General features: G+C 55.7%; 1 protein-coding gene across 2 annotated transcripts; it reads right to left on the bottom strand.

The window, feature by feature from the left end:
* Positions 1-996: 996 nt before the first annotated feature.
* On the bottom strand, positions 997-15,590 carry rusc1 (RUN and SH3 domain containing 1). 2 transcript variants are annotated; one of them, XM_086155513.1, is made up of 12 exons: positions 15,479-15,590; positions 11,361-14,471; positions 8,714-9,310; positions 7,738-7,869; positions 7,580-7,656; positions 7,306-7,480; positions 6,209-6,314; positions 6,082-6,128; positions 5,565-6,001; positions 5,271-5,488; positions 3,789-3,974; positions 997-3,615 (listed from the first exon to the last, which is right to left on the bottom strand). In XM_086155513.1, exons 2-12 carry the CDS (start codon positions 14,368-14,370, stop codon positions 3,450-3,452), a joined length of 5,151 nt encoding a protein of 1,716 aa, XP_086011639.1. In that variant the 5' UTR covers positions 14,371-14,471; positions 15,479-15,590; the 3' UTR covers positions 997-3,449. The 2 variants fall into 2 exon arrangements, with proteins under 2 accessions (XP_086011639.1, XP_086011640.1); XM_086155514.1 differs by lacking the exons at positions 8,714-9,310; positions 15,479-15,590 and having other exon boundaries at positions 11,361-15,339.
* Between the last annotated feature and the right edge of the window lie 268 nt (positions 15,591-15,858).

Raw genomic sequence — 15,858 nt, 5'->3', positions numbered from 1 at the left:
GCCTCCTCCCCCAGCGGCCCCTCGCTGCAGCTGCATCCACCCGCGACAACAGCGACGCCTAGCGGCGGTAGGTGGTACTGCACCCAAATACGTGTCCTTCACGTTGCAGAGGTGTGTGTGTGTGTGTGTGTGGAGGTGGGGATGTGGGGCGGTCTCCTGGGGAGATCTCCTCCCGTCCTTCAGAACATCCACAGTCACCTTGTTTTCATGCTGTTAATCGAGGTGAAACGCCCGGATGAAGGTGAGCGTGGGAGCGAAGGAGGGGGGGGGTTAATGGTAAGCGTGATCGATATTTATGTTTTATTTTCTATTTTTTTCCTCACTAATGGAAAGGTTTGCACTTCTGCCATGCAGCAAGAAGATCCCCCGGTTGGATTCCCACAGGGGGGCCTTTCTCTGATGAGCCTCTATGTCTCCATGGGGTTCCTCTGGGTTCCTCCTTGTCCAAAAACATCCAGGAGGTTCAGTGGAGACCCTACAATGCTCAGATGTGTGAGAGGGTGAATGCTTGAATGTCTCTGCATGCGGTCCCTCGATTGATCCAATGTGAACCCCGTCTATTGCCCAATGACAGCTAAGATAGGCTCTAGCCCCGACTGAGATCCTGACTTCAAGAGAAGCACTATAGAAATGAATGTGTGAATTTTTTTGTACATTATATACACTGTATGTATAGTGATTGTGTCATACAAAAATACAAATATAACATATTATACCCTCCAAATCCACCCGGAAACATATCAGAGTACACTTTTGAGGTATTCGTCTGTGGTATTTCCATTTGATGCTTGTACTGGTACTCTACTTTCCAGGTGATCCGTTATTTGATTCGATTCACGGTTCGAATCATTTGACTGTTTTATCTTTTCAGAGTGACAAGAACCCCCCCCTCCAGCCCCAGAACCTTGCAGCTCACAGTTTGAGAATCTCCTCTTGGAGGTGAGGAAACAGCATATGACGTGGGGGAGGGAAACGTAAGGACCGGAGAACAGGATGTTTGGTTCATACTGATCGTTTTATTTGGTGTATTTACAAACGAGCACATGCAAGGAGGCGGACAGTGACACCGGAGGCACTGAACTCAATGCAGGAGGATACAGGATTCGTCTACAGGCTACATGACACCAGGGATGGGGGGGGGGGCTACCGGCTCACTGATACACACACACACCCACACACACACACACCCACACACACACATACATACATGCCAAAAGGTGAAAGAGTGAGATTTGCGGACACGCAACTCCAACTCCTGCACGTAAGCTTCAACACACACACGTACATAAAGAACTCTTATGTATATATATATATATTTATATATAGGGAGAGAGCCTTCCTTTCGTAGAACTTTTTACTACGTCTAATAAAGTAGAACAATTCCGATGAAACGATGGCGCGCTTTCGGAAAACTCAGGATGAATCAATAAATAAACGCGCGGACACTTGCGCACGCACACACACACACACACACAAGTGCACCTGCGTTCTGAGGTGTTCGCTGGCGTTTCGTCCTTTTTGGCGCATCCCGCCCTAAAAAAGCCTTTGGTCCAACACGAACATATTTATATACTTCTGAAATATTATCACCATTGTGCCGGCTTTGCTTCTTGATGCTACCGTTGCCGTGGCGACGGCGATGCTACATGGCGACGACGAGACGAAAAATCGCGAAGGATTGTTTTTAACTGAGCCTGAGGTGTTGTTTCGCGGAACCCGAGATGCAGCAACGACAACGAAAAGAGGAGTCCCAAGTAGCACACTTAGTTACGTGCATAGTTATCCATAAGTACTAGAGTAAATACTAAATACTGTGACACAAACCAAAGTACTTGTGCAAACTCGTACAACTTCAGACACACCTCACGTCCGCCAGCAGCACGGCCGACCGCCGCCGTCCTAGACATCGCCGGCCGGGGCGAGTAAAAGCGGTGAGATGATGAATTAGCATAAATGATGATTTAGCACATAAATGGAGGATTTTCCCAGACCTGGATTAGCACAACCATGGTTAGCGTCGTTGAGCAGGAAGTAGAAAAAAAAGACACATACGGGCCTGTGGGTTTACAGTAACGTGATTTACCAGATAATAGCGCCGCTCACAATAGCAACCAACTTATGTGACATCACATGAGGTCGTGGAGGTTTCCTGATTAGCAGCCTTGCAAAGTCAAAGTACGCTAATGTCCTCATACGGCGGCCGTGGGTTCATTTTTACATATCATTTTGACCTGACCGCTACATTTGCGATTCTTTTCCAGAAATTAGCATCGCGGTTAGCATCGCGGGTTTACCCCGACCGCTGAATTACGACTGAATTTCTCATGAATACAAAACTAAAAATGTAAATAAACATAAAACGTGAATATTTTTATGTTTCTGCAGCGGATCGAATCATTTGATTCATTTAGTTAATTTAGTTCACACTCAACGTCCTCGCACAGGGACAAGTAGCTTATCATGCTATAAAACCCTTCATTTTTCTTTTTATTTCTCCGTCCACAGACCCAGAGAAGCTCTCTGGCGCCACCTGTGGTCAAAATCAGAACTTCCTCACGCCGGTAAGTCCGACCCGTTTCTGAATCTTGTAGTTTGTGGTTGTCACCACTAGTGGGCGCCAAAACACCCCTGCAAGGATACATAATGTCGTAGCGACGACGAGAAATGTAGCGTCCCTGCATGAGGACATCTCTGGGTTATTTTTGGGGGTTCGACTGACTTCCTGTCACATGACACACACACCCAATCAGGCCCCTAAATCTTTATATCAACATAATCTTGAAGCTGATGGATTCCATAAACCTAAAACAAAAAGAGAAAGCCTTTCGTGTGTGTGTGTGTGTGTGTGTGTGTGTGTGTGTGTGTGTGTGTGGTTGGTAGTTGTTCACCCACGTGGGTTACAGTTTTTTTTTTTTTTTTTACTCTTAATCTATCTTAATATCAATTTATATACTTAGCTATATATATACTTATATATATTTATTTATGTATATTTATACAGTCAAATACAGCGGGAAACAAACACGTACGAACCAGGCGATCGGGGGGTCAAAGGTCAAGAGAACACGGATCAACACAGCTACGATTCACGAGATAACTAGGTTTGAAAGGGCGGGAGCTACGGAACCACGACTCTCCACGCGCTTCCCCCGGAGCGCGCACGTCCGCCGCCGCCATTTAAAAAAAAATGGCGGGCCCTGAGGGACGGGCATTTAAAGGGATACTCCACCCCTCCGAAATCCCCCCGACGTCCTGCGGCGCCCAGCTAACGTGTGGTTTCGCGCCGCCCGCCATTTTATGCTACAACGCTGGAAACCAATGGCGGGCGGCGCCGTCACAGCCCGGGCGGGATATCCCTTTGAGAGTAGCGCGGCGTCTCGGTCGCCTCGGTATTCACCTAAACTTTTATTATCGGGAGTAGTATCGGTGCGATGGCGGCGGGTACAGTGTCACATGATCAGGGAGGTGTAGCCGATCGGTACCAGACCCTCTCTGTCTCCTTGGCGACAGCGGATCCAGTCTTGGTCCACGCCGCCCAGAACCACCAGCTCCTCCCCCTTGGCGAAGCTGAGCTCCGAACCCGTCCCGGCGTGGTCGCACAGCGTCCGCACGGACCTGGACACACACACACACACACACACAGGATAGAATCACAACAATGAATACAGTAATAATAACAAGATTGTGACTAAAAAATAGCAGCATAATAAGAATATTAATTCATTTTATTATGAAGTCGTCCAGTCATGTCAGCTCCATGTGGTCCAGAGTAGCTTTCACGGGTTCACCTGAGTGGCCGCGGTGTGTCTTTCACCGCCGCCGTCTCCTCCTCCGCTTCCTCCTCGTCCTTCTCCTCCGCCGTGGCGCCGGGTTCTGTCCGTGGCTCCGGGATTTTCCTCGCCGTCGGGGCGCCGCCGCTGCTCACCATGCGTCCCAGCGCGCTGACGCCCGGCGCCAGCCACTGCGACGGCCGCCTGCACGGACCAGACGGTCAAACGCTCGTTTTTTTTCATTCCTTCTTATCACGCTCGCGGGGGTCGGCCAATCACAGCTGTCCGGGGGCGGGGTTTGACCCGGGTCACCTGTCAATCATCCGACCAAACACCATCTCATCCATGCTTACGGATCGTTTTAAGAATAAGAATAAGAATAAGAACAACTTTATTAATCCCGAAGGAAATTGCAGTTTTTTGTTGTTTTTTTTTCTTTTTTTTTTTTTTTTTTTTTTTTAAGAATAAGAACAACTTTAAAGGCTTAGAGGCTTCAGTGAACCTGCTGACTGTTTATGGACTGTGGAAGGAACCAGGAGAAGATGGAGAGGAACAGGAGAAGATGGAGAAGAACCAGGAAAACATGGAGAAGAACCAGGAGAAGGTGGAGGAGAACCAGGAAAAGGTGGAGAAGAACCAGGAGAAGATGTTGAGAACCAGGAGAAGATGGAGAAGAACCAGGAGAAGATGTTGAGAAATAGGAGAAGATGAAGACGAACCAGGAAAACATGGAGAAGAACCACGAAAAGGTGGAGAAGAACCAGGAGAAGATGTTGAAAAACAGGAGAAGATGGAGAAGAACCAGGAGAAGGTGGAGGAGAACCAGGAGAAGATGTTGAGAAACAGGAGAAGATGGAGAAGAAGCAGGAGAAGATGGAGAAGAACCAGGAGAACATGGAGAGGAACTGGGAGAAGGTGGAGGAGAACCAGGAGAATATGGAGAGGAACTGGGAGAAGGTGGAGAGGAACCAGGAGAAGATGTTGAGAAATAGGAGAAGATGGAGAAGAACCAGGAAAACATGGAGAAGAACCAGGAGAAGGTGGAGGAGAACCAGGAAAAGGTGGAGAAGAACCAGGAGAAGATGTTGAGAACCAGGAGAAGATGGAGAAGAACCAGGAGAAGATGTTGAGAAATAGGAGAAGATGAAGACGAACCAGGAAAACATGGAGAAGAACCAGGAAAAGGTGGAGAAGAACCAGGAGAAGATGTTGAAAAACAGGAGAAGATGGAGAAGAACCAGGAAAAGGTGGAGAAGAACCAGGTGAAGATGGAGAGGAACCAGGAGAAGATGTTGAGAAACAGGAAGAAGATGGAGAAGAACCAGGAGAACATGTAAAGGAAATAGGAAAAGATGGAGAAGAACCAGGAGAACATGGAGGGGAACCCAGACAGAAGAACATGGAGAGGAACCAGGAACATACGGAGAGAACCCATGAAGGAGAACCTGGGGACTCCACTTAGGGTGAACCCACGGTGGTTCTTCTCAGAGTGAAGCTCACCTGGTGGGCGTGTGGTCCGTGGGGCTGCTGGGGCTCCTGGAGGCTCCGAAGAGCCTCCCCAGCCCCCAGGGAACCGGGGCCACCGGCGAGAACTCGCTCCCAGGTTGGACCCGAGGAAGCGGAGAACCTTCTCCGGAGGGGGACCTCCTGCCCCCGGAGAGGTTCTGGCTCAGCCTGCCGCCCCAGCGCATCACGGCCCCCCAGCCCTGCTGGATCACCTGCAGCAGAGGAGCAGAAGATGAGCCGCCGCGGGTGGACGGTCCCACCAGAACCCCCGCGAGATAGGAGGTCTACCTGTCCGGCCTGCTGGGCGAAGCTGTCCTCCTCCGTGCTCGGAGGAGGAAGCTCCTCGATCTCCTTCTCCTGGACCCACATCAGCTGCGGGCTGGTCTGGGCGCTCCTTCTAGAAGATCCAGATCCATCTCCATCCGGGTCGGCGGCCGACGACGGAGACGACTTCGGCCTCCCGTCGTCTTCCGGACCTCCGGAGCGAACCTCGGGGAGGTTCTCGGCGGACCCGGCCTCGGACCGGGTTCCCTTCGGTCCCGGATCGCGGCCGGGCGGACTGGGGATCTCCGGCTCCAGGTGGTGGTGCTGGAAGAGCAAGTCCAGGTTGAAGGTCAGCAGGCTGAGGGGCTGAAGAACCAGGAGGAGCTCCTCAAACAGGGGCTGGCAGGAGGTCTGGGAGAGCCACATGAAGGAGGAGGGATGGTAGAAGGCCTCCAGAACATCTGAGGAGCGGAGAAGACACCGCCGATGAGACGGAGGACCGGGAGATACCTGAAACCTGGAGGAGGAGAAGGCGGCTTACCGGTGCAGGACTGAAGATGGGCGATCCAGAAGTCCAGGAGCTTGGTGCTGCGAGCAGAAGAAAAGGGGGCGGAGTCAGGACGGGGATAAACAAACAAACCGGAAGACGCCGGATCGCCACGACTCACTTGAGCAGCCCGAGGAGGAAGGCGTTGAAGCGGTGTTTGCTCCGCCGCAGCTGAGGAAGATCTCCCACGCGGAGCTGGAGGCCCGACAGCGCCTGGGTCTTCGGTCCTGGACGGAGGAGGATGAAGGATGAAGGTCCGCGCACGATGGGAGGGGGAGAGGCGGATGCCGATTGGCCGACGGGGTCGGGGAGGGGGCGGGGCCGGAGCCGCCGTATCTCCAAGGATGTTGTTCTACATACAGCGACGCGAGTATCTAGTGTCGCCTATGAGTTGTCATGGCGATGGCAGCGTGTCCAATGACGGTCATCGACAAAACAGGAAGCACGCGGAGACCTGGACTGTCTTGGATGCTGTCGCCATGGAAACGACTATGCTAGTATCTAGTGTCACCAGTGAGGTGTCATGACGATGGCAGCGCGTCCAATGACGGTCATCAACAAAACAGGAAGCATGTAGAGACCTGAACTATCTTGGATGCTGTTACCATGGATACGACTCGGCTAGTATCAATTGTCACCAGTGAGTCGTCATGGCGATGTCAGCACGGCCAATGACGTCATCAACAAAACGGGAAGCGTGCGGAGACCAGGACTACCTTGGATGACCTGGAGTAATTCGGATGCTGTTGTCATGGATACGCCACACTTGAAGATTCATTGGCGACGAGAATGCAAGGTCGCAACAAAACAGGAAGCAGGCGGAGACCTGGACCATCTCGGATGCTGTTGCCATGGATACAACGTGGATACGCCATGGATGCAACTATGCTAGTATCCAGTGCAGCTAGGGAGTCGTCATGGCGACGGTAGCACAGCCAATGAAGGGTACCAACAAAACAGGAGGCGTGCGGGGACCTGGACTAACTCGAGTTCCTATCGCCATGGATACCTCATAGGTACAACTAGTCTAGTATCACGTGCCGTTGGGGTGTCGTCATGGCGACGGCAGCGCGTCCAGTGAAAGGTATCAGCAGGGCAGGCACCGCCATCGGTCGGCTATCGCAGCGGTACCAGTCGCGCGCTAACGTTAGCAGGGGATGCTAAATCAGTGTTTTTGCCACAGGCGGAGGACGACGGTGGCGGGCGGAGCTACTCTACCCGGACGGGTGGAGGCCTGAACCAGACCCCACGCCGAGTTGGGCCTCCTGCCGGAGATCAGGTCGCTCTGGTGGGGCTTCAGGCCATCGGTCAGCAGGCCGTGCAGGGCGGGGCAGAGGCACTGCAGCACCAGGCGGCCCAGAGATGGATTTATGGCGCTGTCACCGGATAACGTCTGGAGAGAGGAGGTGGACGGAGGGGACAAAAGATCTGATTGACGGGGACGAAGCGAAGCCGCAGGAGCTGCGGACCTCCGAGACGAGAGGACGCCGACCTTCTGGACCACTGTGCGGGAGGAGCTGAACTGGGCCAAGATGGCTTCCACCGCCACACTGACGGCGCTGACCAGACCTGGGGGCGGGACGGCCGGTGAGTTATAGTGGCAGCGGGTCTCACACACACACACACACACACACACACACACATACATACCTTTCTTCTCCTGCAGACGCAGAGAGGACAGGCCTCCGGTTGGACGCCTCACATCCTCGCCCATCCAGGAGCCCTCGGTCCGCCGCTGCAAGCCGCCACCTACGTCGCCGCCGAACGACACGCTGCGGACAGCTGACATTGACAGTAAGAAGAGATGAGACTTACAGACGTCTGGGGAAATGAAATAAACCAAAAAAAAAAAAGTCGGTAGGGTCGACTGAGCGATGGAGGGCAGCTAAAAGCAGATGGCGCTAGTGATGGTTAAAAAAAAGTGTAATTACACTGTAATTACTACTTATTACACTGTAATTACTACTTATGACACTGTAATTACTACTTATTACCGCAGCGAGTTTTCCAGCATGGCGGCTCTGCAGGGAAACGTGACGCGCCAGATCTTGCTCTTTGACCTTGGCTGACCCCTCCATGCGGGAGTCACGCAATTTTAAACACACATACACACACACACACAGTTTTATGACCATAGGAGGAGCTGCAGAGACTGCCGCAACCTCTGTCAGGTTGGATGCACACACACACACACACACACACACACACGCACACACAGGCAAGTGAGCATTCGCAGTGTGGCCAGGTTGCCTTGGACACACACACACACACACACACACACACACACACACACAGGGATGAATGATGGCGGCAACAGGCGATTCTGGTGCTGCAATGAGAGTCCGCTTTCAACACACACCGTGCACAGACGAACAGCGACACACACACACACACACACACACACGAGACGACACGAAGGCAAGGGTGACCCCCACCCCCGGCAGAAACAGCTGTTACCCCTCTGCAGAAGGACCTCTGCAGGCTCGGGAGGTGAAGATAAGACGTATCAGATGACCTGAGAAGGTCGACCCCCTGATACGTGGCGGCGGAGCGGAGGTCCGAAACCGGGGGGTCGGACATGCACGGGGGGTGGAGGTGAGGGAGGAGAGAGAAAACGACATCTTACTCGCTATACGCAACAGCGGAGGAGCCTGGAGGCGTTTTGGCGGTCGGGGGGGCGGGGCCCGGGGGGGGACGGGGGGGCGGCAGAGCGGCGGCGGCGGGGCGTGCGAGCGCGGGAACAGCGGCGAGCTGACGCAGGAGGCCGTCCAGCCCGCGGGCGGCGCCCCCCAGCGGCGCGGCGGTGACAGCGCACCGATGGGGGATAGGCGGGAGGGGGCGCCCCCGTGCAGCGGGCACCCCTGCGGGGGGCGGCGGAGGAAGTAGGCGGGCACGGGGGGGAGCTCCTTGTACGTCCGGGCGTTAGCGATGTTTCGTCTCGCCGGCGTTTCCCCGCCGCGGGACGCCAGCCAATCCACAACGTCCACGTTCTTGTACGGCGTGCTGCATCCCGGCGCCGCCTCCTCGACCCCTAGCTTCCCGACGGGGCGGAGCCAATCCGGAGCGGCGTCCCCGATGACCCCCGCCTCGCCGGACTCTCCGCCCACGGGGGCGCGGGGCCTGGAAACTGGGAGGGGCTGGGGGTTAAAGTAGCCTGGGCGGAAGGGTGGGACGGCGGCGTGGAGGAAGTAGGGCTGGGCGAGGGACAGCGGGGGGGAGGAGACTGCTCGTCGGGAGGAAATTAAAAAACAAAAAAAAAAAGGGAGGGAAGCATAGAAAGCGGAGCGGCGAGGGAGCGAAGCGACAACACAAGACAAAACCATGGATGGAGAGGCAAATAAATGGGAAGGAGAGAGAGATGGACAACATGTTAGTGTCTGCGGAGGAGAAGAGGAAGAAGAAGAAGAAGAAGAAGAGGAAGAAGAAGAAGGACGAGAAAAGAAAGAAGAGGAGAGGAATTTGCGTGTCGTTCACGCTTCGAACGTTTGATTGACGCTTACAGGGGGCGGGGTCAATGGAGTTGATCAATGGGGAGCGATAACAGATAAACGTCAATCGCTAAAATAATAATCGGGAAACGATGTTGCGCCACCGGCTAAAAATATTAGCTTCATCGATTACTGATCGGCGCCCTTTCAAAATAAAAGCACCCTCCCGGGTTATATTTATCCAGCCATTCCAGGAAGTGAAACTCAGTACGGCCCGCATCACGTGGCGCCCTCCACCCGCGACGTAAACATTGACCCCACATAAGTGTGTGACGGGCTCACACACACACACACACACACACACACACACACATACACACAATGGAAAAATGAGGAGAAGGGAAAAAGAAAAACTGCAGCGGTTTCACTTCCTGTTTTCCGTGTGTCCTTCTCACCTCTGGATCAGTCCTCCCCTCTTTCCTCCCCCTTCCTCCCCCCTTGAACAGCCCCCTGAGTAATGCTGAGTCAACAGAGGGTAGAGTTCCTGTCTTCGCTTTTCAAACAGTCGCAAAAAAAACAAAAAAAACAAACGCCCGCAGACGTCCACCAGGAGGCGCCGTCCGCCGGGCGCCGTGGGTGGAGAAGGTGGAGGTGTTGGAGTTACCTCTGGTGGACTCCAGCTGTCTGAGGAAGCCCACCGGCACGTGCTACTTCCTATGTTTTTTTTTTCCCTGACGCTTCCTGCAGGTTCCTGGCTCCGCCCCCTCTGCCAGCGAGGCTCCGCCCCTCAAAACTCTTAAAGGTACACACACGATCTGTTTATCTATCTCCGACTTAAGTTACGATTCTAACATCGTTCGTAAAATTGCATTTACAATCGAAAGATTCTTGCTCCCGCTGCAGAGTAAAATATATTTACTAAATTATTTGCGACTAGAATAGTTGCGACTCGATTTAGTGTGGATGGATGGATGAAAAGAAGTAGGATAGATAATTTTATCTTATTATTATTGTTGGCTTTTGCTATTTAATTCTGATAGATAGATAGATAGATAGATAGATAGATAGATAGATAGATAGATAGATAGATAGATAGATAGACAGATAGACAGATAGATAGATAGATAGATAGATCGGACATTTTTCCAGGGTCAGAAGGTTACTGGAAATATTTCTCTAAGAGTATTTTTTTATTTCTCTATTTTAAAATATGCAAGAAAAAGGAAAAATCCCCCCGAACGACATTAGAATTTATTTAAATGTAATTAAAAATGGCCATAAAATGAGAATTAATTTGCCCCAAAATAGAGATAGATAGAGCATATTGTAGGACTTGTAATAATATCGCATATAACTATAATATCATATTTTAATTGCATATACTCTATTATCTATTTCCACAACAATGATTGTAATTATTGTTATATTTATGATGCGTGGATGGACAGATGGACGGACAGCCTGCAGCGTCCGCCTCTCCTCCCGCAGAGAGAAGCAGGGTAACTCGATCCGAGCTATTTGTGCCACTCTGGGGAGGAAGAGGAGGAGGAGGAGGAGGAAGAGGAGACGGGGCGGAGATGGTATCGGCAGAGAGGGATGGAGAGAAAGGAAAAGAGTGGAAGGCCAGCTGAGATTCAGGAGAAACAAAAGCCTTGTCTCCACTCCGCTATCCCCCCCTCCTCCTCTTCCTCTTCCCTCAGTCGGAAGGGGGGGATGAATAATTGAGCGAGGCGGCGATGACATCACCGATAACCAGGAAGGAGGGGGAGGTGCTGGAGAAGTTCCAGGCTTCTCCTTCTCCAACCTGCATCATCTCCTTCCATCTCCAGACACGAAGGCCCTCACCTGCGGTCCTGGCCTCCAGGGTCCTCCCTCCGTCGGCTCGGCCCCTCACCTCCGGCTCCGCCTCCTCCCGCTGCCACGCCTTCCCCGTCGTCCACAAGCTGCCGTCGCTGGCCGAGCAGCCCACCTTTTGGAAGGGGCGCGCCCCGCCACCGCCACCGCCGCCGCCGCCGCCGTCCTCCTCCGCCCGCTGTAGCATCTCCTTCAGGGCAGCCATGGATGTGAGGGCGGGCGGAGGCTGCAGGAGAAGCGCCTGCGCCTGCGAGGTGTACTCCCATTGGCTGCCGCCGCTGCCCGCCTTCTCCCGCCGCCATTTCAGGTTGTAGAGGATGTCCGGGTCCGGGGTGATCACGGTGGGGTCGGGGTCCGGCGCCGCGATGACCCGGGTGGGCGGGGCGCCGTTACGCCCGCGGGAGCGCAGCTCCTTAAAGGTGGTGATCTTTGGCGCCGAGGTGGGCGGCAGCGGCGGTGCGGAAGGGGGCTTCTTCTTGTCCGGAGGCGGGGCGTCGGCGTCCGGCGTGAAGGCGATGAGCCAGTCGAAGCGGTCGGGCCGGGCGGAGTTGGCGGGGAGGGTGCTGACTTTGGTGGCGGGCAGCGACGGCGGGATCGGGGGCAGCGGGCGGGGCGGAGGCGGCGGCGGCGGCGTATCCAGGAGCTCCGGCGGGTAATCAAAGGCTTTGGGGTCATGGGGGTCGGCGGCGCTGGTGGTGTAGTAGGCGTCGGCGCCGAGGCCGATGTTCCTCCGCCTCCTTCTGGCCAGCTCGGTGAACGAGGTGGTCCTCTGCGCCTCCTTAGCCTCTTCCGCCGTAGCGTCGTCCCTCCCGTCGGCGGCCATCTTGGCTCTGCCGCTCCAGCCGTCGCTCGGCTCGGGTCGGCGCCCGTCCCCCCGCTCCTCCTCGCAGAGCCTGAATCCCCGTCGTTCCTCGGAAACCGCCGGAGCTTCTCCCTCGGCCTCGTCCTCCAGACCCCCGACGCAGACGCCGAGCTCCGGGCTGAGCTTGAGGAGCTCGGCCTGGGTCAGCCCCGCCAGCATCAGCAGCTTCCGGATCTCCACATCCAGAGCGTGGAAGGATGGCGGCGGGGGTAAGCTGGGCGGGGGCGGGACGGCGGGCGGGGACAAGGAGACCGCCACCGCCGGCGGAGGCGGCAGCGGCGGCGGTCGGGTGGTCGGGGGCGGCAGGGACAGGGGCGTTTTCTCCCGCTCCGCCTGGAGAGCGGCCAGACGCTGGGCTTCCTTCCTGGCCAGGTGGCGGCGGCGCGGCGGAGGGATGGGCGGAGTCGGCGTGGGGACGGGCGGAGGCGGGGAAGCGGCGGTGTAGAGGGTGAGGTACGGGACGGGTTTGGAGGAGGTGGGCAGCGGGGGGACGGACGGCGGGGACGGCGGGAGGGGCTTCTCGCATCGGAAGGTGGTGAAAGTCGGGGACGAGGAGTTCGGGGAGAAGGTGGACAGGGTGGGGGAGGTGGACACGGCCATGGAGGTGGTCTCGCGGCTGATGTTGATGTAGGCGTGCAGGTCGGAGGTCACGCTGGCGTGGCGCGCCGGCGGCTTGGGCGGCCGGGGCGGCGGCGGCGGCTCCACCGGGGACGGGGTGAGGGAGTCCGGGGCGAGGGGGTCGTCGCAGTCGGACGGAGCGGTGAGGTCGACGCCGGCGTCGGAGAACTCCTGAGAACCTCCCATGGCCTCCGCAGGGCTCTTGTAGAGCTTCCACGGGATGTCGATGTTCCCCATCTCGTCCATGACGTCCGACAGGTCCTGCTCCTCCAGGGCGCCCAGGTCGCACCCCTTCTCGTGGAGCCTGGCCACGTAGGCCAGCTTCACCTCCCGGTTGACCTTCTCCAGCCGGTCCAGGTGGTCCAGCCGGTCCCTCAGGACGTCCCAGTGCTGCTCCGCCTCCAGGTCCCAACGCGCCACCTGGATCACCTGGCTGAAGCGCTCCATCTTTCCGAACTCGCCGACCGACTCCAGGAAGTCCAACAGGCCCAGCTTGGCGACCTCGGCCTCGCCTTTGACCCCGAGATAGTCGGGGGAAGGGGAGTCCAGGGACGGGTAGCCTTCGTCCGGGGAGGACGCGGCGGAGAAGGTGTCCAGCGGGAGAGACGGCGGCAGGCGGCGTTCGGGCGAGCGAGGGCGATTCAGGAGCGCCGCGTCGGAGAAGACGGACGCCGCCGACCCGCCGTGGTCCGACTCCAGGTCGGAGCAGGAGCTGATGGAGGTGGAGGACGAGGAGGTGGAGGAGGTGAGCGAGAACTCCAGGAGGGAGCGAGGGCAGTCGCAGCACGACGGCACCAGGGTGTCGTCGTCGTCTTCCTCGTCCCGATCGCCTTCCTCTTCGTCCTCCTCGATATCGATGTCGGCGCCGCCCTCCTCCTCCTCCTCCACCGCCGCCTCTTTGACGACCTTCTTGTTGTCCAGCTCATCTGCGGCAGCCTCCTGAGCCCGCGGCGGCGGCGGCGGCTCTTCCGTCGGCCCTTTGTCGTCGGACGGCGGCAGAACGGGAGGCGGCGGCGGCGGGAGCTGCATCTGCTGCCGCAGGGACACGGTGTTGTTGTTGTTGTGGTTGTGGTTGAACATGCTGTTGCTGTCCTGCGGCGAGCGCCCGTCGCAGCAGAGGCACGGCAGGCTGGTCTCGTTGCAGTTTGGGTCGAGGGGGAGGACCGGGGGCGGAGGGGGCGGAGCCCGGGCCGCCCTGGTCGGCGCCGCCGCCGCCGCCGCCGCGCGGGCGTTCTTGGGTTTGGGCTTGGCCGATTTGGAGTTCACGGCGTTCTGTTTCTGCGCTGCGAGTCGGGTCTGATTCGCCGGCGCCCTCGGTTGCACGCCGGCCCTCGTCCTGGCGGGGGTGGCGGCGCCGGCGGCGCTTTTGATCGGTCGCCGCGGCGACGAAGAGGCAATGGTGTTCATGTTCTTATCCTCCCTCTGGAAACCGGCGCCGTGCGACTTCGTCGCGGCGCCCCTCCTGCCGACGTCGAAACGCCTCGGCTTCGACGGCTGAGCGGAGCAGCTGCCAGACTGCATCGTGGGAAAAAAAAAGACCTCTTCCGTTGCTATAGAAACAAGAATTGATCCAAAAGCTGCGATGCGCCGTGACCGTCACATCCTGGCCCCGCTCCGAGATCCTGCAACATCAAAGGGGACACACACACACACACACACACAGGGTGTGAATAATGATCACGAACGAGATGGACTCGCCGCGCTCGCCACGGCCTGGCCCGTGAGGTCAGACCCTATCGTCATGGCGACTCATTAAAACCCCTATTCGCTCCTTCGTTAACGCCCGTCCCCGGGGGGAGGCGGAGCTCGCGGTGTGACATCACGGGTGATGTCACTGACGTGACGTGACAAGACACCAAAAAAAAAAAATTTAAAAAAAAAAAGAAAATGAGGACAACTTCCTGCGTCCTTCCTGCTCGGATTTTCAAAATAATAAAAAAAAAAAAAAAACAAGGCACCACTTCCGGTGGCGCGTTTACGGACCGATTCAACCGCCCATCATCATCACCAGATGATGATGATGATGATGATGATGATGATGATGATGATGATGATGGGCGGTGAACATTTTGGATGAAGACAGATGACGCTTTAAAAACGTCCGCGCACGGCGTGCACACCCGCCCCAACCCCCGAAGCAAAAAAAAAAAAAAAAAAAAAAAAAAAAAGCCCATGAATTGAACGCAACTGGAGCGTGAGATGATCAGATGATCTTCGTCCATGACGGCCGTCACGCACACAATCGCGCACACGCACACGCATGTATACGTAGATACTATTGATTTCACTGAGCTCCAGGATGGATGGATGGATGGAGGGATGGAGGGGTGGAGGGATGGATGGAGGGTGGAGGTGGGGGTGGGGTGAGGGGCTCCGACCGCATCGCCCCTGACATCCAGGCCCCTCCGCCCGCATCGCACGCACGCAAATAAAACGAATATCAATCGATTCCATCGAGCGGATTAAAAAAAAAAAAAAAAAAAAAAAAAAAAAAAGAACGAAAACCCGTCAGCGTTTTTCATTATCATCTATTTATCCATAAATATATATATATATTTTTGCTCTTTTCTAATGAATCAATCCATTCGATCGATTATCTTTCTCCCCATCCCCACTTCCCGTGACTCACGGTCAGTCGGAGGTCTCCATCCCTCCTTCCTCTTCTTCTTCTTCTCCTTCTTCTCGTCGCTGCTCTCGCGGATGTGTTCCTCCTCTCAGCATCTGGTCTCGCGAGCATCCGGGAATGCCGCGCCCCGCCCCTCCCTGCCTCTCGCAGTCCCCGCCCCACACTGCCTACGCCGGGAGGCGCCGTTTTATTAAACGAGCGCTTTCTTGGCGACCGACACCGTCTTTCTTCGACGCGGATTGAAGGCGGGTTGTCCTCGTTTTTGTACACCGGGACTATTTTCCCGGGCGGTGCTTTCACGAGGTGTCCATTCGCCCGTTGATTGATTGATTGATTGATTGATTGATTGATTGATTGATTGATTGATTGATTGATTGATTGGG

Source organism: Fistularia commersonii, chromosome 11, assembly GCF_037954325.1.
Source record: "Fistularia commersonii isolate RoL2024-O1a breed Wild chromosome 11, RoL_Fcom_v1.0, whole genome shotgun sequence".
NCBI classification, from domain to species: Eukaryota; Metazoa; Chordata; class Actinopteri; order Syngnathiformes; family Fistulariidae; genus Fistularia; species Fistularia commersonii.
This window is presented reverse-complemented; position numbering and strand designations above follow the sequence as displayed.